The sequence below is a fragment of the Corylus avellana genome, chromosome 1 (assembly GCF_965113065.1).
Source record: "Corylus avellana chromosome 1, dhCorAvel1.hap1.2, whole genome shotgun sequence".
NCBI classification, from domain to species: domain Eukaryota; kingdom Viridiplantae; phylum Streptophyta; class Magnoliopsida; order Fagales; family Betulaceae; genus Corylus; species Corylus avellana.
In genome coordinates, this window is record NC_142490.1 from 6,235,676 (window position 1) to 6,258,024 (window position 22,349).

At 34.6% G+C, this 22,349-nt stretch overlaps 1 protein-coding gene and 5 non-coding genes across 9 annotated transcripts; 5 read left to right on the forward strand and 1 right to left on the reverse strand.

Moving 5' to 3' along the window:
* The first annotated feature begins 586 nt into the window (after positions 1-586).
* Positions 587-747, forward strand: LOC132173133 (U1 spliceosomal RNA). The gene has a single exon (XR_009439233.1). It is a non-coding gene; the product is annotated as a U1 spliceosomal RNA (small nuclear RNA).
* A 946-nt stretch (positions 748-1,693) lies between these two features.
* On the forward strand, positions 1,694-1,852 carry LOC132173140 (U1 spliceosomal RNA). The gene has a single exon (XR_009439240.1). It is a non-coding gene; the product is annotated as a U1 spliceosomal RNA (small nuclear RNA).
* A 1,540-nt stretch (positions 1,853-3,392) lies between these two features.
* LOC132173136 (U1 spliceosomal RNA) lies at positions 3,393-3,553 on the forward strand. Its single transcript, XR_009439236.2, has one exon. It is a non-coding gene; the product is annotated as a U1 spliceosomal RNA (small nuclear RNA).
* A 971-nt stretch (positions 3,554-4,524) lies between these two features.
* On the forward strand, positions 4,525-4,685 carry LOC132173137 (U1 spliceosomal RNA). The gene has a single exon (XR_009439237.2). It is a non-coding gene; the product is annotated as a U1 spliceosomal RNA (small nuclear RNA).
* Positions 4,686-5,236: 551 nt separating this feature from the next.
* Positions 5,237-11,789, reverse strand: LOC132168787 (cysteine synthase). Of its 4 annotated transcripts, none has more exons than XM_059579822.2 (11): positions 11,602-11,789; positions 10,798-10,851; positions 10,589-10,698; positions 10,114-10,171; positions 9,165-9,428; positions 8,946-9,083; positions 8,792-8,843; positions 7,169-7,248; positions 6,205-6,264; positions 5,948-6,028; positions 5,237-5,525 (listed from the first exon to the last, which is right to left on the reverse strand). In XM_059579822.2, the coding sequence occupies exons 2-11, from the start codon at positions 10,837-10,839 to the stop codon at positions 5,433-5,435; spliced, it is 978 nt and encodes a 325-aa protein (XP_059435805.1). In that variant the 5' UTR covers positions 10,840-10,851; positions 11,602-11,789; the 3' UTR covers positions 5,237-5,432. The 4 variants fall into 4 exon arrangements, with proteins under 4 accessions (XP_059435805.1, XP_059435806.1, XP_059435807.1 ...); XM_059579823.2 differs by having other exon boundaries at positions 11,702-11,775; XM_059579824.1 differs by lacking the exons at positions 10,589-10,698; positions 10,798-10,851; positions 11,602-11,789 and adding an exon at positions 10,542-10,555.
* Positions 11,790-19,794: 8,005 nt separating this feature from the next.
* On the forward strand, positions 19,795-19,955 carry LOC132173134 (U1 spliceosomal RNA). Its single transcript, XR_009439234.2, has one exon. It is a non-coding gene; the product is annotated as a U1 spliceosomal RNA (small nuclear RNA).
* The last annotated feature ends 2,394 nt before the right edge of the window (positions 19,956-22,349 follow it).

Consider the following 22,349-nt stretch of genomic DNA (forward strand, 5'->3'; position numbering starts at 1 on the left):
AAAAAAAATATAAATTTAATTACTTAATTATTATTTTAACACGAAATATAACTAAACTACCTGCGGTTGATTTCGAGTTCTTATAAACTTTCCTTCAAATCTCATATCCCAAAATTTCATATCAAAATTCATTGCATGTAAAATAATACTATAAACTAGTATCTCACAATAGCAATATTAACCAACCCTTGTATTGATATGCTTCTTTTTATAGACTCTCAAGTTTCAATCCATATAATCAATGAGAAGCATTGATAGTAGCCGTTGTAATGTGAAATATATATTTTTCATAATAAAAAAGAAAAAAGAAAAATCTTGATTAAAATATTAAAAAATAAAAAATAAATAAAAACGTTATGTACAACAAAAATTGATCAAGATCAAGAGGTTATTACTATACTAGCACAGATAATGGTAAGATAAATGTAGGGAAATGTGTCGACACAACAATTATTTGGCGCTGCCGCGTGTTTGGACGCGAGCTCGCAACATTCACCTGCCCCAGCTTTAGTCCCACATCGAAAAGCTATAACTCAATAAACCCAACTACGTACTATAAATAAGAACCAATGGCCACCATTTACACATACTTACCTGGACGGGGTCGATGGATGATCACCAAGGTCCATGGCCTAGGCTAGTGACCTCCATTGCACTTAGGAGGGGTGCTCGCCTAAGATCTCCCCAAGTGGGAGAGTCTACGTCATAATTTGTGGTAGTGGGGGCCTGCGTTCGCGCGGCCCCTAACAATATCAACTAAAATTTCTGCGAGGCGATCAGTGGAAAGTCTGGGCAAGCTCTCGTTTAGGTTCTGAGATCAAAGTAATCCCCTCCCTAGGCGTGGGCTTAAGTTGCACACCGGGATGGCAACTAGTACTTGGTCAATAATGCCCGTGTGCACAAGGGTCACCCTTAAATTGGCTTCATTATGGTACCATTTCTAAGCTGAATTACAGCAATGGAATGTTTTCAACAATACGGTGAAATCCTAGCTCTGCTCACCCACCTCTCAATTGCTTTTGTTGGTGGCTTTAATTGCGCTTGAGAGGGGTCTCCGCTTAAGGTCTCCCGGAGGTGGGAGAGATGGGGCAGCGCACCGCTCATTTCCTATGATTTTATTCTTATTTGCTGTCGAATATTATAAATTGAAACCCTAAGTTATATTATTCCTAAATTATTTTTTTTTTTTATTCAAAGCGGGAGAGGGGGAAGGAAAAAGGGAAAAAAGGAAATACTTAAGCGTTTGTTATGCCTTTTTTTTTTTTTGAAAGGTGTTTGTTATGCGTTTTAAAATCTGGAAAAGAAGTTTGGGACATTTGGTGCTCATGTGGGAGGCGATGTGGTGGTAATGATAGGGTTTGGTAGGCTAATAATCACCAACAAATGGATAATGAGCACTTCAAGCAAAAAAAAACAAAAACAAAAACAAAGGAGCAGCACCACCTTCTATAGTCAGAAGACAAACAAATCCCTTTCCCGTCTGAGTAACCACTAACCAGGAGGCAGGATTGGAGCTTCGAACTTCAAATTAAGGTGTGGAGGGGTGCCCACAAGACATTACTTTTGTCATAAATGCGGGCGCCCTAAACTAATCTAAAAGAAAGCCGCACCGGGTTTGTCCCACATTGGGTAAAAGAAAAGAAGGGAGGTGGGTTGGATTGTATAAGTGAAAAACAAGGATGGCCTTTAAAACATACATACCTGGACGGGGTCTATGGGTGATCAATAAGGCCCATGGCCTAGGTGGGTGGCCTCCATTGCACCTTGGAGCTGCACTTGCCTAACATCTCCCACTGAGGAGAGTGTACGTCATAATTTGTGGTAGCGGGGGCTGTGTTCGCGCGGCCCCTGTTAAAACTCTATTTCCAAATGTTTATTTTTAAGTTTTTACCTTACAAATATTTTATTAACTGTTGTGATTATGTACGGTAAAAAAGAGCATTATAACGGATATATTGAGACGATTTTAGCGAAAGCGTTAACAAATAATTACAAACACAACTTTGTTGTTCTTCGTTAATTTCTCTTGCTTTCTCAAGAAAATCATGGTGGTATAAATCCTTAGCATGTGCAACCATCAACCATGGCTAATGGCGTCGTCTAATCCTTTCCAGTTAAGATTATGAGCTCCATTCAGTGTTAGCTTTTAAAGATTATAAACAATTATGGCCAACTCTTTGTGAATTTTGGACGAAAGTTTCGTCCCATGTGTAGAACTGCAAGAACAAAAATGGGTATGGGATTAAAGTTCTTTTTTTTTTTTAAATGATTGGAATACTATAATTTTTACTACAATTCATTACAAAGAGAGCCGACTCAATAAATTTTGAGGCATAGAATAACAAATCTATTTTATACTTAAATTGTTTACCATAATTTGAGCTTTAATTAAAAAAATTGACTTCCCTCTTTAATGTTTGATAAAAGTAGGGCCTCGTTTTTTTTTTTTAATTATTATTATTATTATTTTATGAAAGAAATTCTATTGGTCACTAAGGCCTTATTTCATTAGAGGCCTTAAGTGACTACCTAATTCACCTAGGCAAAGAGCCGGACCTTCTTGCAAATCACATGGTAGGTCATTTTTATGTGACGGTTCATATTTTAGTTATTAGTATGATACGTATTACATGGACTTGAATGTCCGTTTATGAACATGGTAAGTGCAATGTAAACTATCATGTGACAATTTACATTTTAGGAGATGATGTATTACATGTCACATTAATTTGCAAATAACTTGTATTAAAAGTAGTAATACCTCTAACAATATTATTTTCTTTTGCTATCAAAACCTGCAAAATAATTTATTTAGAAATTAAAAAAATAAAAAAATTGATCATTTTAGATTTTACTGGAGAGACATAGCAGATGTAGGAAACTCCTCTCACCTAGGAAAACTCAGGAAAAGAAAAAGGGATGGTCCATTGATCATGTTCCATTGATCCAGTCTAAAAAGATTTTCTAATCCAAGAGAAAATTCAAACTTAATTCCTAGCTCTACTCAAGATATATTATAATTTTTAAGGAATAGCTCAATCTGCTGAAAATAACATCTATAAAGCAAAGGTTACCGATTGAATTTCCCTTCCCCATCCCCCTCCATCTCCTTGTTGGTCGTATAAAAAAAATGATGGATATCATAAATAAATGCATCATTCTAATGAGACATTGGTAAAAGAAAAATTCATTTTCCATTCATCACCATTGCTTTATGGTGATGCCACGTCTCCCATTGTGCTAGAATGCCACGTTGTTGGAGATGAGCTCACCAACATCACATGACTCACCTCCGCGAGTATTGTTGTTTGCAAAAAGTCCCACATTGGAAAACAAAAAGAAAGATAGGCTAGAAGGGAGTATAAATAAGGAGTAAGGTGCACCACTTCAACATACTTACCTGGACGGGGTCGATGGGCGATCAATAAGGTCCATGGCCTAGGTTAGTGACCTCCATTGCACTTAGGAGGGGTGCTGGCCTAAGGTCTGCCCAAGTGGCAGAGCCTACGTCATAATTTGTGATAGTGGGGGCCTGCGTTCGCGCGGCCCCTGTCATTACAACTTCAAATTATTCCTTGTTTATGTCTAGACAATTTATAAGTGTTTTTTGTTTATGTCTAAACAATTAATTTGCAATTTTGTTGATTGTGGAATTTAGCTTTTCTCAGCAGAAAGGGAAATCAAGGGGTTTAATATTTGGGTCTTTTTTGTTACCTTAACAGCTACAGCCTACTGGGATTTGGGATAGAAGAGAAATGCACTTGGTGGGATATTGGGATTGAAGAGAAATGCTATAACTTTTTTTTTTCCCCCAAATTTTACGGATTAGATCTTGGGAACAAGAATTTGAGAAAGAATTTTGGGGTCTGTAGCATTTCTCGGGGTAGAAAGGGGTCCTTCATTGCTAGGCGTGATAACAGCAAAAAGAGAGTATCCTTCCAAGTTCCAACAATATTCACTGGAAGAAGGGAAGAAGCCACATCAACTGCGAACAAAGCTAAAATCGTTGAAAAACTGAGTCAACCGAGTCACGAAAAGATTTTAGGTTTTGGGGAAAACATTCTCGTTAACAAATCTCTTTGCTGCACTCCAGAGAGCGGTCGGTTGGTTTGCCTACATGACAACTTGGAACTCATATCAGCTGGTTCATAGCAATTGCAAGTTAACCCCAGATCAATCAATGAATATCCTGTAAATTGAAATCAACTTGGGGAAGTTAGCCATAACACCATCGTATCAACACAAGTGCGCACCTTTGACTCCTCTTAAAGATCACCATTTAGCAATGAGTAATGCTCTGTGAGATAAATAATGGTGGCCACTGGCCATGGGAAACTTACTTTAGCTTAAAGTAGAGAAAGCGAAGTTATCTCTGTCGCCTTGAAGAGTCGCATGATGCCATGGCTTTGGGTGGCAGGCCATATTTTTGGTTCTGCGAATGGAACTTATGTCCCACACCGACTAAACACAAAAGAGAAGAAGCAAGTGCGGAGTATTAATATGGGCCAAGCAGCAACGGAAAAGATACTTACCTGGATGGGGTCAATGGGTGATCCAGAAGGCCCATGGCCTAGGCTTGTGACCTCCATTGCACTTAGGAGGGGTGCTCGCCTAAGGTCTCCCCAAGTGGGAGAGCCTGCATCATAATTTGTGGTAGTGGGGACCTGCGTTCGCGCGGTCCCTATCCCAATTTCATTCTAAAAAATTTTTATGCCTGTTTTCAGACCATGTTCTCTGTCGGAGCGTCTGGTTTTTTATATGCAATCTATGGTGTACTTGATTAACGACAGATCTCTTTGTTTTGTCTCAGCCAACCAAATACGAGCACATATGTTTCTGCTAGATTTTGCAAGTCTACCCTACCTGCCCAAAATTAGACTCCAAAGCAAATAGTATCATGATTTGATGAAGGTTTCAAATGGCTTTTTTGTTTTGTTTTTTTTTTTAAATAGAGAAAATTATCTACCAGATCTGAGAATTTTTCAGCAGGTTCAAACTTCGACAGTTTCTGTCGACAGGTTCAGTTTAACAAATGCCTGTATGTTTCAATGTCTAGTTATAGATTTGCGTCATTAGAAGCATTACTCTTCTCGGAAAACATCAAGGAAAATAAAAATAAGGGAACAATCTAGATTTCTTAAAATACAAACAAAACAATATTCAGACCTTCATTCGTTCCCAAAAATTAACCATGTTAATATTGAACAATTTCTGTGCTATTAATGAGACTATTCCAAGATACAAATTCCCAGAAAATATATTGTACTTTATTTACTCATAATTAATATACAAACAATAGACAACTTTGATGTTATTCACTTCATTATCATTCGGTTCAGACACAGAAGCCAACAATAACCATATTCTATGCTTCCTATTTCAGATCCAAAACAGCATAAAAGACTTGACCCCTTTTGAAGCTGGGGAATATCTCAGGGCTCAAAAACCATGCTGTCTGCCTCCCGCTTCACGGATTCAAACAGCACAGACGACAGATAACGCTCCCCAAAGCTGGGGAAGATCACCTGTTCAGGTTTTGATGAAGAAAAGATCAGTAGCAAACACCACATTAAACAACAAAGCCACACCACTACAGTTCATTAACTAAGAAAGTCAATGCCATCTCAAGAAATGATTTAGATTAGCATGAAGTGTTTGGTAAATCAAACCTAGTGAAGGATTCAGTTACTGAACTTTTTAAACCATTAATCTAATCATATCAATCAATAATGTGTATGGAGTTGTCAATTAGGTCAAATAACTGACCACTTGTATCCTAAACAGATGGCAGCTAGAGTGCTACCTACAGAAATTTAGCGCTGTTTTGAAACAAAACATTTCCTTTTTGAGCAGCCATCAATAAATGTACTGAAATTGCCTCTAAACCACGTTCTATGGCTGAAAACAAGATTAAATAACTGGCTAGAACGAAGAAGATCAAACTTACAACAATGAGTTTCCCAGCATTTTCTGGCCTCTTTGCTATCTTAATTGCAGCAGCAGCAGCAGCACCAGATGATATCCCTACCTGCAATAAATGTTTGCACATATATCACTGAAGATGAAAAGAATAGAAGACATCCAATAACAGAAAACTTAACCATCACAATTATTTTAAGAGCGAGGCGGGTAGTGAAAGATTTGTGTAGAAAAAAATGGAGAGGACCTTGTTGAAACATATTTTTTTCATTTTTGTGAGCTTACCAGCAAACCTTCTTTCAATGCAAGAAGCTTAGCAGTTTCAATAGCTTCTTCACTTGATATCTGCAAAGATTAGCATAAGGTCTGAGGAATAAATGAAGAAAGGCAATAAAATCATAAAAAGAAATAAGAAACAAAGTATGTCTTTACTTTCATGAATTTTTGAAAGAGAATGACGCATCACAAAATATCACATAATATATAATGAATCATCATAAGCAAACTCATAAAAAATAATAATAACAGAAATGAGATTAAAAATCAGAACATTTTGAGGGCAGAGATTCCACAGTATTTGACAGGCCTTAGAAGGATTATCTAAAACTTCCTCATGGTTAGGAACCTCCACACATGCAAGCAAAAGTGTGAACCATCAGTTCCCACATGGTAAGACTTCAGTTTACTAGCCATATGCAAAGCTTAGAGAAATACTTATTACACTTTGAATGTCACTTGAACCAAATTAGGAAAAAAGTAGAGTGGGGTGGGGTGCACACTCTGGACTGTATAGCACAAACAGATTCTTGCGAATAGATAAGAAACATTCTTTTTTTTTTTTTAATAAGTAATCGAAATATCATTAAAATTTGTAGCCCAGGTATACAAGAAAAACACCTAGCTAGAAAGAGAAAAAGATCAAGAAAGTTAAGAAAACAGGCACATTAGGAAAGTCTAAAGCATTTGTCCAGAGGTAAAGAGAAACATTCTTTTTCTAATAATCATACCAAAAGTTTGTCCCATCAAGTGGATGACCTCAAAAAGTGGTCAAATTCATTACAGTAGGATTACAAGTCCAATAATGATGTTTCCTCTTTTCTTTTTTCCCCTTTTTGGGTAACATTTTATTCATAATATACAACCACTTCATGTTTTTGCTTAAAAAAAAAAAAAAATCACAATTACCACACAAACAGCTAGCTCCACATGCTAACTAAGAAATATGCCAATTTAAAGTTTTGAGGCTTACTTGAATAACTTCATCAAGTATATTGACCTCCAAAACTCCGGGGATGAAGCCGGCACCAATTCCTTGGATTTTATGTGGGCCTAGAGATTGACAAGCATGCAGTTAATCAAGTTAGGCAAAAGACAATGTAAGATATTGCTAACTTCAAATAGGGCAGATATGCAAACAATCTTACTGTAGAATCAAACACAAGAACATAAAAATGGCAGTGGCCCATGACAATTAAGGCAGCGTTATCCTAGACAGTTTTAATTGACGATGTCATGGAAAATCACATTCCAAAATATAGATTAGACAAATAATGAAAAGGGAGGCGAAGGGACTTTAGGAATATAGGTACATTACAGCATTCAAACTGTTATCAATTTTCTTACCCAACAAAAAAGTCATCAAATTGATACTGACTGGCGTGGAGCAAACAAATTTGATGCCAATGTACTACTTCACCAATGAAATTGGTTAATGAAATACATAAATATTTTCATAATTTCAACTAAAAATGAGCATATTCAACCGCCTTCAACAACCAATAATTCCCAATAACTTAAGGAACAAAAGAAAATTATCTAACAACAACGCTGTTGAGGGAACTTTACAGAAATGTGTCGAAAATAGGAAAACACATTACATGCGTAAGTCCAAGCAAGTCGAACAAAAGTTAAACTTCTAAAAACCAAAGAAGCAAAAAAGGAAGAAAGGTTAAACTGGGGTGGTATCAGTAAAAAAAATAGCAAACAGCTGAAAGCACGAACAGAATCTGTTTTCAATATACCAACACATAATGGGTTGAATATAATAGCAACTATTTTAGTAGAGCAGTTCAACTCCTAGACATATTTTCCAGCAACACTGTTGAGGCAACTTTACAGATATGTGTCAAACAATGGGTAAACCCCATTAAACACACGCCCAAACAAGCCGAACAGAATGTTGAAATCTAGTAACCAAAGAAAAAAAGAAAGTAAGAAATGTTAACTGGTACAGTATCAGCAAAAACAATAGCAAACAGCTAAAAACATGAACAAAATCAGTTTTTAATAAGCCAACACAGAATAGGTCAACAATGAGAGGACCTCTTTTAGTGGACTAGCTCAACTACCTGATTGGCAGGGTCAACTGAGTCTTCTCTGCCTGATTGGGCTGGGTGCCCAACCAGCCAGCCCAAGGTCCATGGTCTTCTGCATTCATGTAGTCCTAAATGCATAACTATTTAACCAAAGCCCTAATACCCCATCCATGGAAATGCCTCTAGTGATAGAATGTTTAGGCAGGAGCCAGACACTTAAATAGATATAAAGTTAAGATGCAGAAAGAAATACTTTCATATTAGCAATAAATGCAATGGCTCTAGCAAATATACAAGGAGGTCAAGTTGTTTGTGAAAGAACAAGAAGTTTAAAGAGAGATAAATTAAGACCAGTTTCCATGAAATATTAAAAACTAAGTAGTCAAAAGGAAACTTTTTAATGATGTACCCTCCAGGCACAAGTGCAACCCATATCCTTTTGTCCATGTTGCTAAGCCAATAAAATTGATACCACAAAGAAAAAAGAAAGTGTAATAGCAACTAAAGGAATAAGGTAAATAATCAACAGTTGAATAAACAATGTACACATCACCCACCTGGTTTCCCTCCAGATAGTATCGCACTTTCAACTGGTTCAACCCCATAGAGCTAAGAACAAAACAAAAGGGGTAAGAACATTATAAACAAAGCAAACATCAAAAAGTTTACATAATGATTTCTCTCTAACTCAGACAAACTAAAAAAGCTAACCTTAATGTCAGGGTTTTGCTCTTTGAGATACTTCCCTGCACCTGTTACAGTACCTCCAGTTCCTATCCCAGAAACAAAAGCGTCAATCTTCCCGCCAGAACCTTTCCAGATCTCAGGTCCAGTGGTCTCATAATGGACCTAAATACAAAATAAGTGTTGAATAGTCAATCTTTCCAACCAGGTACTCGTACATGCACAAAACATTGATCCAAATTATACCTTTGGGTTTGCAGGGTTTTCAAATTGCTGTAGCACATAAGCATTGGGAGTCTTTGCAAGTATCTCTTCTGCCTTCTGAACAGCCCCTTTCATGCCCCTGGCTGGATCTGTTAGGACCAATTCAGCTCCAAAAGCTCGAAGAATTGTTCTTCTTTCAAGACTCATTGAAGCAGGCATGGTAATTATGAGTTTGTAACCCTTGGCAGCGGCCATGAATGCCAAACCTATGCCAGTGTTTCCACTGGTAGGCTCAATGAGAACACTCTACAGCATGAATAACAAGAAAAAATTGTCAATTCAAAGTTTCCTCATTCACCTCATTTCCTGTGAAGTACAAAAACCACGCTGAAGTATATAAAACTAATGAGCTTACTAACCATTTAATATTTTCTTCTTGACGACCTATATTCTTCTGTATGGCTGTTGGGGTATGTGTGTGTGTGTGTGTGTGTGTGTGAGAGAGAGAGAGAGAGAGAGAGGGAAGATTAATTTCCAGTAGAACTTTAAAGTTGAAGATGGAATGGCACAACAAATCATGGGTGAGCTTTGAACCAGAAGCTAGTACACTGGTATAAGAAATGCCTAAAAGGTTAGTATAATTATAGAATTTCTTCTCTATTTCGGCTATTTATGAAATTCACGCCACAGAAAATAGATCATAATTGATAGAATCTTCACAAGTTGGTATCTATGTATGTGTACAATGTAATGAGAGTCCAATCAGTAAAGCATCATATTATGCACAACCCAAGTGGCGGCACTGAAACTAACATAGCAGTGGTATCAACAGGAGACAATGCAAACTTGCGTGATGCAAATAGGCCTTAATCACAAAATTGGAAAGCAATAACTAGAAGTGAATATCCACTCAGATTTCGAGTGAAGGCATCAAAAAATGGATTTAGATACCCACAACATGTCTACATGAGGACGAGAAATAATTACTAACCTCACCCGGAGTAATGAGACCCCTCTCCTCTGCATCAGTAATCATGCTATATCCGATTCTGCAATTGGGACAGAATTTGCAAATCATATTGAGTGGGAGAAAGAAAAAAAAAAACCAGTATATATAATGTTAAGGCCGCATTTGACTGCGTGGATTGGGGCATGGAAAACCAAAAAACAAACTACAAATATCAAGTTTCTCAGTTTACCGATGATCTTGAGTTTGAATAAAAAATTTCATAAAAATGCAACTCCATAAAAACAATTATCCAAAAGCAAGATATCAACACACAGAATTAAGATTCCAATCAAATCCAATTTAGTGCAAGCAAATGAAGCCTAATAATAATGATCATGAAAGAAAATAAAGATTACATAGCTTTTAAGTAATCAGTTATTCTAATAAAATAATCAAAGAATTATAAGTACCTGTCTTTGACACTAGAGCATTAAAATAATCAAAGAACTATAAGTACCTGTCTTTGACACTAGAGCAGGGTTCCATCATCTCTAGCTTAGCAGCAATTCGGGCTACACAACCATCGACCACATGGTTGAGATATACCAATGGTGTTTTACCAATCAACTGTACATGTCCAAAATGAAAAGATTCATATAGTAAGCTAGTGTCTTTTGGTATTGAGATAATAATATGCGTATCAAGATAGAGATGAACATAGCTTACTTCAGTAACATCTTTTGCAATCCCAGACTTCTCCTCCGCCATTTTATCACACCTCTGCAAAAATGATGGAAGATAAAGGGATCAGCAAAAACAAACGTATATAAAATCTTAATCAATTAGTATACACATATAATAACAGAAGAAGAATAACAATCCAACATCTGACAAAAGATTTGGATGGGGGTAGAGAATTTGTAGTTGTGAATATTCAATTTTCATCATTGATGATGAAAATTTTAACAGTAAGAACATTTTTTTTTTCTTAAAAGAAAAGGAATATTATGTTCGACAAGTTGACTAAATGGAATTTCTCTTTTCAACATTTTGAGGCCCTCAAAGTTTTTTTTTTTTTTCTCTTTTCAACTCTTCCATTTTCTCAGTAACCAAAAAAAAAAAGACTGACCGTTCATACCAACAACTGCGAAGATCACCAACTCCATATCAAGAAAAAGGAACCAAAACGATGTAATAAACAGACAACAAAGCAAAAAACAAACAGGAGGGATAAAATTTCCTCAAATATAAACAGTTCTTATTTGTGTTCTCTGAAAAAAAAAACCTCAATTTTCTTCAAATCTAAAATTGACCCAGAAAACCATTTAGTACAAAAGATTGATCAATAGTATAAAGGCTCAAAAAATACAAGTGATTTAAAATCATTCAATTAATATGCAAAAAGAATAATAAACAAACATATTAACCCAAGAAAAATAAACGTATATATACCAAACAAATTAAAAGACACAAATGGTTCAGAAAAAATAAAAAAATAAAATTGTAACTTCAAAGAAAATTTTCAAGAACCTCTGAATATATCACGCAATGCAGAGAGCTTTCTGGAGAGATCTTTGAAACAGAACAAGAAAATGAAATATATGAAAGTGTTCGCAGCTAAAAGTCCCACCAAGAAAAGCTTATCTGAGCAGAGAAAGTAAGACCAAGACAGACAGCCTCGGACAGGGAAAGGCCATATGAGAACAAAAAAGAGAGACAGAGAGTGGCGGAAATTCTAAGAAATCTCTGGCGTTATTTGACGTGGGGCTTTTTTTAATATATCCAAAGAATTTGTCCTTGGCCGGCAAAACTGTAATTTGGATTTGGTTTGATTTGTCTTAATTATAGTGGAATTAAATCCTTTTATAAGATTTAACTTAAGAATACCAATTAGATCTGTCCCGGCACCTGATCTTTTTTTATTAATTTTTTATACTAAGAATGGAATCACAAACGTGGAATGACAACATAGTTTTGATATCACCATTATAATAGTAAGGATGGGTTTGAGAGTTTGATTAAAAATATAATTTTTAATTAAATTATAAAAAATATATTGTTTAGAAATACGTTTTTAAAAAATTGTGGTTTGAAATCATAGAAAAAAGCTATGTTTTCAAATCGCAAGTAATGTGGTATTTTTTTTTTTTATAAAAAAATAACTTATATAGAGAGGTTAAATAAAATGTAAGTTTTGTGCAACCAATCAGAAGGTGACACTTAAGGCAAACTTATCAAACTTAAGTTAAAAAAATAAAAATAAAAATAAAAATAAAAAAAATAAAAAAAAATTGAAGGGGTGGCTGGTTGGCCACCCCTCCCCCACTTGGGGCCAGCCACCCCATGGGCCGGCCACCCCCTAGGCCCATGGGGTGGCTCGCCGGTCACTCACATGGCCTATAGGGTGGCCGGCGAGCCAGCACCAGGCCAAGGGAGTGGCCGCGCGGCCACCCCTAGGCCTAGGGGGCGGCTAGCCATCCCTCCCTTCAATTTTTTTTTAAAAATATTTATTTATTTATTTATTATCTAGAGTATAATCTGGTGTGGTTGAGTTTTTATTTTAAGTATAAGTCTAATAAAATGATATGTCAGCTTCTTATTGATGGCACAAAAAGTGACTTTTGTGCAACGGGTGCACCCAAGTCGCTCTCTTTTTAAAAACAGATTTTAAAAGCCACATTACAGTTTGGAGAACATTAGAATAACAACTAGCATTTCCCAATTTTAAAAGCTAAATTGAGAATTTAAAAAGCGAAACCTTAATTTTATCATTTTTTAAAATTATATTTTTAAATTACACAATTTAAAATTACTATTTTTAATCTTATTTCTTAAAATCGCAAACCCCAAATTAGACGCGTTGACCAAAATTAGCTTGTGATAATAGCATTGTTTATTGTAATCGTCACGGCAGGTGTTGACCAAATTTTGCTTGTAATCGTGTTTAATAAGATCTGAGAGGAACTTGAAAATTCGTTATGGCAAATATAATTATATTATATAATATTACTGTAATCATCAGATTAATGTGTACAAAGTATTAAAGATATATAATAACTATTGTATAAGGGTGAGGTTCAGTGTTGTTTCTGTCATTTTCAACTGGAAACTCGTGATCATATTTTCTTTGAATGCAGCTTTAGTTCAAGAGTTTGGAAATATTGTATGATTCGTTGTAGAATTGATATGCCTCCTGTAATTTGGGATGAACTTGTGCAGCTTGGATGCAGTAAGTGGGAAAAGAACTCTCTTAAGTGCTTGATATGTCAATTGATTATTGGTTCTGTTGTTTATAATCTCTGGCGTACTAGAAATGAACTTAGTTATGATGGTGTTCAAAAAACTGAAAAGCAGCTACTGAAGCAGATTTTCTAAGAAATCAGGGTTAGAATTGCTGTAAAAAGAAATTTTCCTAGAACTAGGAAAAACCTTTTGTTGTGTTCATTGTGGAAGTTGTCTTCTGCCATCCTCTGTAATGTTGGCATGTAGTTTTGTTTTTTTTTTTAATATGTAAGGGTTGTAAGGGGTTGTTTTGGTGTTGAGTAGTTGCTGGTTTGTAGGTTTTTGATTTCCCCTGTTTTTGCTTTGTAAGGGGTTGTATTTGTGTTTTAGTGTTGCTCTGTTTTGAGCTTTAGTTTTAATGAAATGATTATTCATAAAAAATAAAAATAAAAATTAAAAAAGAGAGAGAGAGAGAGAATGATAGCTATGACCTAAAAAAAAATAAAAAAATAAAAAATTCTAAATATAAATATAAAACACAATGATCAACGTTACAAATTAAATATTATAACTTTGATTGCCTTCTGTTCATGGAGTATAGTGCACAATGATTAAAGATCCAAATTAATTATTTTAACTTTTACTTCCACGGGAATAATGCTCATGATAATATATTTAATTTTTAAAATGTTATATTTATTTGTACAAAAGATTGGTGCTGCCAGCCTCTCTTTCCCCCCACAAGGACATGGGTTTTGGTTTAGCAATAGACTCCTTCCATTTTTCTACTAAAACAAAAGCCGATTTTTTTTTTTTTTTAGTTCACTTTTCGTTTACAAAAAATTCAAATTGCTTTTCACTTTTATATCACATCAATTACTTTTTATTATTATTAAAAAAAAATACACACAAAAATCTTTATCAAACGGCCCATGATCCCCTGTAGAATAAGAGTGGGGTAGGCTACTTTCGGGCATTCACATACAATTGAAAAATAATAAAAGAGTAATGTTACACACCACACTTTTATATAAATTTTTACAAGTTTTATAATATTTCGTCGAGCAATTTTATAGTGTATAGTTAATCCAAATTTCCTAATAAAAAAATAATGTAACTTGATTTTATTTAATTAAATGAGTCGAATTCAAACTTTATTGATTTTTATCAAGCTACTTGAACATGTTTCTACAGCTTAATTCGAGATTACATATATATTTTTCAAGTTGAGTTCGATCAATTAATACTTGGCTTGATTACATTTTCATTTTATAACTATCCTATAATACTGGCGTGACAGTCGCAACAAATCATTGAATTCATCTTTGTTAAAAAAAAATAAAGAGTTAATTGAGACTGATACATCAATATTATAAAATAAAAATGTGATATATAACATTACTTTGACTTCTTTTTTTTTTTTTTTTTTTTTCTAATCTTGAGTTCTTCTTTTTCTAATCAACATTACTTTCACTTAATATTTCAAATTGAGACTAGGGCTAGCAATTTTGACATGACCCGCGAACCTGACACGAACACGACACGAAGTTAACAGGTATTAAGACACGATTAAATTCGTGTCTGGCAGGTCTTTAATAAATGGGTCTAGCGGGTCTGGCAGGTCAGCCGGGTCTCGGGTGACCCGCCAGACCCATTTAATTTTTTTTTTTTTAAAAAAAAAAACCTTATGTCTAAGTTCTATTGTTCTAACTAAGTTAACCCTAACACTTATTGACTCACTCACGGCTTCGCTTCACTCTTCACTTCACGGCTTCACTTTACTGCCTTATTCCTTGTTTTTCTATTACTTTTTATATGTGGGTCTATATATTAAAATATTATCTTTTAAAACATTATCTATATATTAAAACATTCTCTTTTAAAATTTTTTATTCTTCTTGGACAGTTATGATAAATTTGACTAATCCTTTGACCCAAGAGATCCCTTTATTAAATTATTTTTTTCCAATTTTGATTAAAGGTTTTTTTTTTTTAACCGGCCATGTCGGGTCGGGTTGTGTTACTTGTTTAACACACGAGTCGTGTCGGGTTGTGTCTATCCGATATGACCTAGTTATGCTAAACGGGTTAAGCGGGTCATGTCGGGTTACTTGGATATTTTTCGTGTTATAATCGTGTCAGACCTGCGAACCTGTTTAGCCAAACGGGTCGTGTTCGTGTTTCGGGTAATCGGGCCACGGGTCTTAGCGGGTCCTAATCGTGTTTACCCGGTTACTCGTTTTGCCAACTCTAATTGAGACTCTTGTCGCGAATCAAGCCACGGGAGCCAAACCTAGCCAATAAAATTAAAGATACATGCAATCATAATAACATATGTCAAAAGAAAAATTCCTGTATGGACCACAACCTACCCCAATATCCCCCCCTAATTGTCCCACCATCTAATTCTAAGATCAATTGTACTAACCAATAGTGAAAAAATAATAATAATAATAATAATCCTCCCATTGCCATTGACTTCCATCAAATAGGCTCTCAGATGCAGCAATCGGACAAACAAATTTGGAGGTGTACAAGTTAGGGCATCTTATCGGTTAAAAGTGCCTATCATTTAGCAAAAGAGATGGAGATGAGGAACTGGCCTGGAAGATCTACAAAGAGGGAGGAAAGTATTATGTGGAAAGCACTGTGGAAATTGCCAATCCCAAACGCAGCAAAATTTTTTTTTTGGAGAGCTTGCCACAATTTACTTCCCACTAAGGCAAATTTACTTCAACGTAAGGTAGTTAAAGATCTTTATTGCCCCATCTGTGAGCAGGAACCGGAGACAGCTCTTCATGCCTTGTTGGATTGTTCAGCAGCAAAAGACATATGGGGTTGCAGTAAAAGAGCCTTCCAAAAGATGACCATAGAGGGGGGGAGCTACCTGCAGACCGCGGAGATCATTTTCAATAAATGTGACCTGTCCGATTTTGCTCTATTTATTCAAATATCACGCCAAGTATAGTTCCGTAGAAACAAATAGGTCCATGATGGAATTTTTGTTGATCCTAACGTCATTCTCCACAAAGCAACAGAAGATACACTAGCCTATGCCCAGTTACAACAGAAGAAACCAGAGGAAAAGCATGGGTCTACCCCTTTGAAGGCATGGCAAGCACCTAACCAGGGTTGGTATAAAACAAACTGGGATGTGGCTATTGATAAAGTAAATGAAAGAGTGGGGATCGGAGCTGTCATCAGGGACAAGAATGGGAACATGATCGCTGCTCTATGTAAAACGAGGATGAGTATATTAGAGCCAGCTATGGGGGAAGCATACGCTGCCTTTCAAGCAGTTTGTTTATGCGGAGACATGGGCGTACAAAATTTAATCCTAGAGGGAGATGCCAAGCAAATTGTGGAGGCTATCCAACATGAAACGACCATATGCAGTCGATTTGGGCATCTAATAGAAGACACAAGACAGATACTACTCACTCTCTCAAGATGGAATTGTGTCTTCGTTCCTCGTGAAGCAAATGAGGCGACTCATCGGTTGGCGAAAGCAGCAACAATTGATATCAGTGATAAAATTTGGAGGGATACCACCCCAAATTGTATTAGTGATATTATTTTGATGGAGCAATTGGCTCTATCTCGATGATTGTCTTTGTTGGAGTTTTTTTCTCCACATATGATTATTATCAATAAAGTCCACCAATTTTTCTAAAAAAAAAAAAAAAAAAAGGGAAAAAAAGTTGATTAATGTTGTCCCCTAAATTTCTACTGTATCATATATTTTCTATATGAACACCTAGTGCAATACATAATTTTAATTAAGTTAATAATAAAAATATAGGGCATGTTTGGTAAAATTTTGAAAAATGTTTTAAGTTTTGAAAAGATAAAAATTGAATGGGGGTACATGTTAAAGTATATAAAAAATATAAAGAAAAAAAGTAAGAAAGAAAGATACAGATTAAGGTGGTTCAGCCTATGGCCTATGTCCAACGTCAAATTATTCTCTTGGCTACATCTTTTCTTCATTTGATGGAAATTGTATAATAAAATGGCGTATTTATAGTTGAATGAGGCTAAGAATACAATAAGTACATAATCAATATGTAACTTATGAGAATTAAGAGAGTTACATAATCAGTATGTAACATAGGAGAATTATGAGAGTAAATAATACATTAATTTAATTCAAAACAACTATTGTACGTTGTCTTCATATGTCTCAATTGAGAAAAATTGAAAATTATTTAGTAAAATTTTGGAAGAGTATTTTGTAAAAATTAAAAATTGAAAAATATTTATATAAAAATTAAATTTTAGAAAGTGTTGGTTCTGTGGCCTTAGTGATGGTTGTCATATTTGATTGACAGTCACCACATGACTATGCAGAAAACAAATAGGCCCAAAGTTTCTTAAATTTTATAGGTCATGGATGTAGTTTTGTTCAGGGCTGTTAAGAGAGTAAGCCATTTGCGAGTGAGCTCAGGATCGACTCGCATAAGCTCGGTTCGTGCTCGACTCGAATATTAAACGAAGCTAGTTCGGCTCGACTCGACTAAGCTTGTGAGTAATTCGTATAAGGCTCGAATTGGTAGTTATTTACATAATTCTCCATATTAATATTAAAAATTGATGTGTGTTTTTTTTTTTTTTTTTTTAATAGCATCATTTTATTATAAAATGATGCATATCCTCTCTATTCGAAACCAAGTGCCTTGCTATATTGACTCGGGCTCCATAATCTGCTAGCCAGACTAAACAAATGCTCATATTCAAGTTGGCTTATTGAGCTGTTTAAGAATACTTGAAGTTTAAATTTATAATAAAAAAATAAATTAAATTAAATATAAGAGTCAGCTCGTGAACTGGCTTGGCTCAGCTTGACTTATTATGAGCTCGAGCTTGAGCTCGATTTTTTAGCTTGTCCTTAAGCTCGGCTCGAGCTTGAATTTGAGTTAAATTTAGGGCTCGTTTGGGAGTGCGATTTCAATAAGTGAAATTTAAAAAATTGCGTTTTTAAAATTGTTACTTTTTAAAATCGTACAGGCGTTTGGTAAAACATACTAAAAAGTACTTTTTTATCAATTGAATGTTTGGATAACATTAGCATATAATTGCGGTTTCATGACCAAATTACCAATAAGGATGAACAAAACAGAGAGGATGAAGAAAAAAAGAAAAAAAGAAAATAAGGGTTTTAATATATTTTAGGTGGGTATTCTTGGTATTTTTTTCATTCCCGTTCTAAAAAAGGTAACTATTGCGCCAAATATCTTTTTAATAGAAATTGTGATTTTGTTTTAAATTCGCACTTTTTCAAATAAGCACCATCTAATCTGCTTATGGAAATCGCAGATTTTTTTGCCATTTTAAAATTTGCGTTTTTAATATCGCAATCCCAAACATCCTAAAGTTGCGATTTGGTTTAAAATCGCAGATTATTTTTTTTAAAACGCACCCTTAAACAAACTGAGCCCAAACAAGGAAAGCTCGCTCAAGTTCGGTTCGTTTCTCAAGTTCGGCTCGTTTACACTCCTAGTTGTGTTTAGGCTTAACCACCTTAGTTCTTCGTGTTCTTTCTTTCTTCCATCCATCCATCCATCCATTCATTATTTTTTCTTCTCCTTCTTTTTTTTTTTTACCTAAAAAAAAATAAAAAAAAATTATCATGCATGCTAGAACCCACACATGACACATGGGGTTTTATGCATCGAGTAATACTAAAAAGAATATTTATGTTCTCTTTGTATCATTTCAAAATTGATGTAGCTCTTAAACTTATAATTTAATCAAAATTTAATAGTAATTTTGAGCGACGCATCAATTTTGAGAAGACATAACGAAAACATATATCTTCATTTTATAATTACTCTTATGTAATTTTATTTTTTAAATTGTTGTGTTTAATATTTTCATCAAACCCTATAAATTGTTGTATTTTTTATTTGTTAAACAAAAATTCCTACTAATTGGGTTGTAGACATTTCTAATACAGTCTCTACAAGTCTGTTAGAGAGTGAGTCTTGAACGAGGCATCAAAAGCCAAATCGTATGTCATGTGTTTTTGAACATATAAAAAATACATATTTTTTAATAACACATGCTTCTCACAAACGTTTTTAATAATATTAATAAAAAATTTACTTTTTACATTTTCAAATAATAAATGACATTTTTAGAGACTGAATTGCAAGTTTCTTTAATTTTCTTTCATAAAGCTTCAAGATGACAAGTTTCACTGCTGAAGTTCTGGACTGTGTTGATTGGATTAAGACCATCATATCAACACTGCTCACCATTTAGCAATGAGTAATGCTGTGTGTGTGAGACAAATAATGGCGGCCATGGGAGACTTACTTTAGCTCAAAATAGAGAAAACGAAATTATCTGCGTGGCCTTGAAGAGCCGCATGAGCCATGGCTTTGGGTAGCAAGCCATATTTTTGTTTCTGCGAAAGGAGCTTAAGTCCCACACGGACTAAACACAAAAGAGAAGAAGCAAGTGCGGAGTATTAATATGGGCCAAGCAGCAACGGAAAAGATACTTACCTGGATGGGGTCAATGGGTGATCAATAAGGCCCATGGCCTAGGCTTGTGACTTCCATTGCACTTAGGAAGGGTGCTCGCCTAAGGTCTCCCCAAGTGGGAGAGCCTGCATCATAATTTGTGGTAGTGGGGACCTGCGTTCGCGCGGTCCCTATCCCAATTTCAATCCAATTATTTTTCAGGCCTTGAGTTTGGCCGGGTTCTATGTCGGATGTTTGTTAAATCTTATTTAGGCGTTGAAAATAAGAGGTACTCTTAAGAAATTTTCATTAATGTTGAAATGTCAATGAGATGAACGATTGAAAATGAGATGAGTAAAGCCTAATTTAATATTACAAAGGCTTATATGCATAAAAGAGATAACAATGAAGCTCAACGGGGGACTATTTTCGGAGTACATAAAAAGTTATTACATCTCATAGGTCTGTAGTTTAAACTGCATGTCTCATAAAGCATAAGTCACTAGATCAAATCTCTCATAATCACTAAAGGAGAATTAATTTACCGGTTCAACATATTAAGGTAACATCCCGAATATTTGGTCAAGAGGGCCATAAGAAATGATGCGAGGTCCACAGCTCACTCTAACCCTCGTGTGCAATGCATTTATACCCTAGAGCTCTAATTACAGCAAATGGCCCCAAAACATGGACTTACTCATGCAGCAAAACCAGGCGATGATACAATTCCAGCTAATAGACCCAAAACTGTTTCACCATAGTGAACAAAAAAACGAGAGAAAAAACTCCTCTCATGGCCCAGTAGAACCTTTGGAGGTGGTGAGACTGTTGCGACTTGCAACCACCCTGGAAGGTTCTGTTAGGGTGGCCGACCACCTTATAAGGATAGTACCAATTTTATTTTTATTTTTTGTTGGGAAAATAATTTTTAGAGCTAATGTGTTTATAAAAAATTGGTTGAAACATGATTCAATTTCAATTAGAAAATTTGGTCATTTTTGTATTATCACGATTCACCAGGGCCGCCAGTTAGTAAGGCCCAAAATTTTTTTTAATAAGGCCTAAAAAAATTTTAAATTTTATTTTAACTTGAGGCCTAATTTTTTTAAAATAAAGCCCAAAATTTTTTCCCATAAAAATAAGGCCATAATATAATAAACCCATCGTAAAATAAGACTAATTAACCCAAAAATACAAATATGCCACATCAATTTTTTTGGGCAACTAGTTAAAAGTTAAACTTAAAAGTCATGAAACAACAATGAGAATGAAAATAATAATAATATTATAAAAATATAATAATATTATTAAAATAAATATTATTTAATTAATATTTAAATATTAAAAAAAATAAGGTCTAACTTCAAAATTTCGTCTAAGGCCCTCAAATACATTGAGCTGGCCCTGATTATCACTAAACTAATGAATAGAAATAATCATACAATTCCAACTTCTTATATTCCTATCTAGAGTCTTCTTAGAGTCATTCTAAGTGTGATGTGGCTTTTAAAATCACCAATAGATTAAAAGTCAATAAATCAAATTTCAAATTCAAATGTGATTTTAAAAGCGACATCACATTTAAGATGACTCTAGAAAGACTTATTTTATATTTATATATATATATGAAACGATGTCATTTTTGTGTTTAAAATTTTAAATATATATAAAAATTTAGAAACGATGTCATATGTATGATATTATCGTATTACCGACATCGTTTTGTTTTTTTTCTTAAAAAAAAAAAATTAAAATTTTTTATTTTAAGAAGCGATTATTAAAGTTACTAATTGCTGACCATCTGTTAACTGCCTAGATGGTTAGTGGATTTTCCTAACCGTCAAGGTGGTTATGGTTAGCAGTTTTAGCCAATAAGTAATAACTTTAACCATATTCTTAGCTAGTAGTGTTATAAGAATTTAACAAAAATAATGAAATCAAGTTTCTCTATATTTCGTTTGAATAGAATGGAAAATCAATCTATTTAGTTGAAACTTGAATGAGGCATTCCCTCTCCTCACTCCTTTCCTTTCCTTGCCTTTCCGAAATCCAAACAAGGCATATTCCTATTGTTTTTTTTTTTATCCTTTTCTTTCAGTTCTTCTCAAACGAACGCTTTTACTTTTTCCAATTCGTCTTTGCAAAATTATAACTATTATTTTTCAAATTAAATAGTTGACATTTTATCAATATATTATAAAACATAAAATACAACCAATATAACAAATTAAAAATATTTATGAAATAGCTTATTCAGAAGTTTTCTTTTTTTTTTTTTTAATTTTTTCTTAGTAAACAAATGCATTAAAAAACTACAAAATCAAAGATGTCACAAGTCTGAGAGAGCAAAAATACCAGATGCCCAATGAGCTAAGCTATAAGCAATTAAATTTGCAAAAAATAATAATAAAAAATTGCAAAATGAAAAAATTGGTTGAACAGTAAAAAAGGCAAAACAGGGCACGAACATGGAAATCAAACGGTTCCACAGCCTTTTTGGCAGAATATTCCGAAGCACTTTGATTGAGTGGGTAGCATAATTCTGTGAGTGACCATCACAAACACCTTTAACTCACTAATCCACGTCAC

Coding starts and splice junctions, on each gene's coding strand:
- LOC132168787 (XM_059579822.2), bottom strand. CDS start 10,839: ATGGCGGAGGAGAAGTCTGGGATTGCAAAAGATGTTACTGAA. Junction 10,172..10,588: donor TGCTCTAGTGTCAAAGACAG/GTACTTATAGTT, acceptor TCCCAATTGCAG/AATCGGATATAGCATGATTA. Junction 6,265..7,168: donor TACTTGATGAAGTTATTCAA/GTAAGCCTCAAA, acceptor TAATCTTTGCAG/ATATCAAGTGAAGAAGCTAT.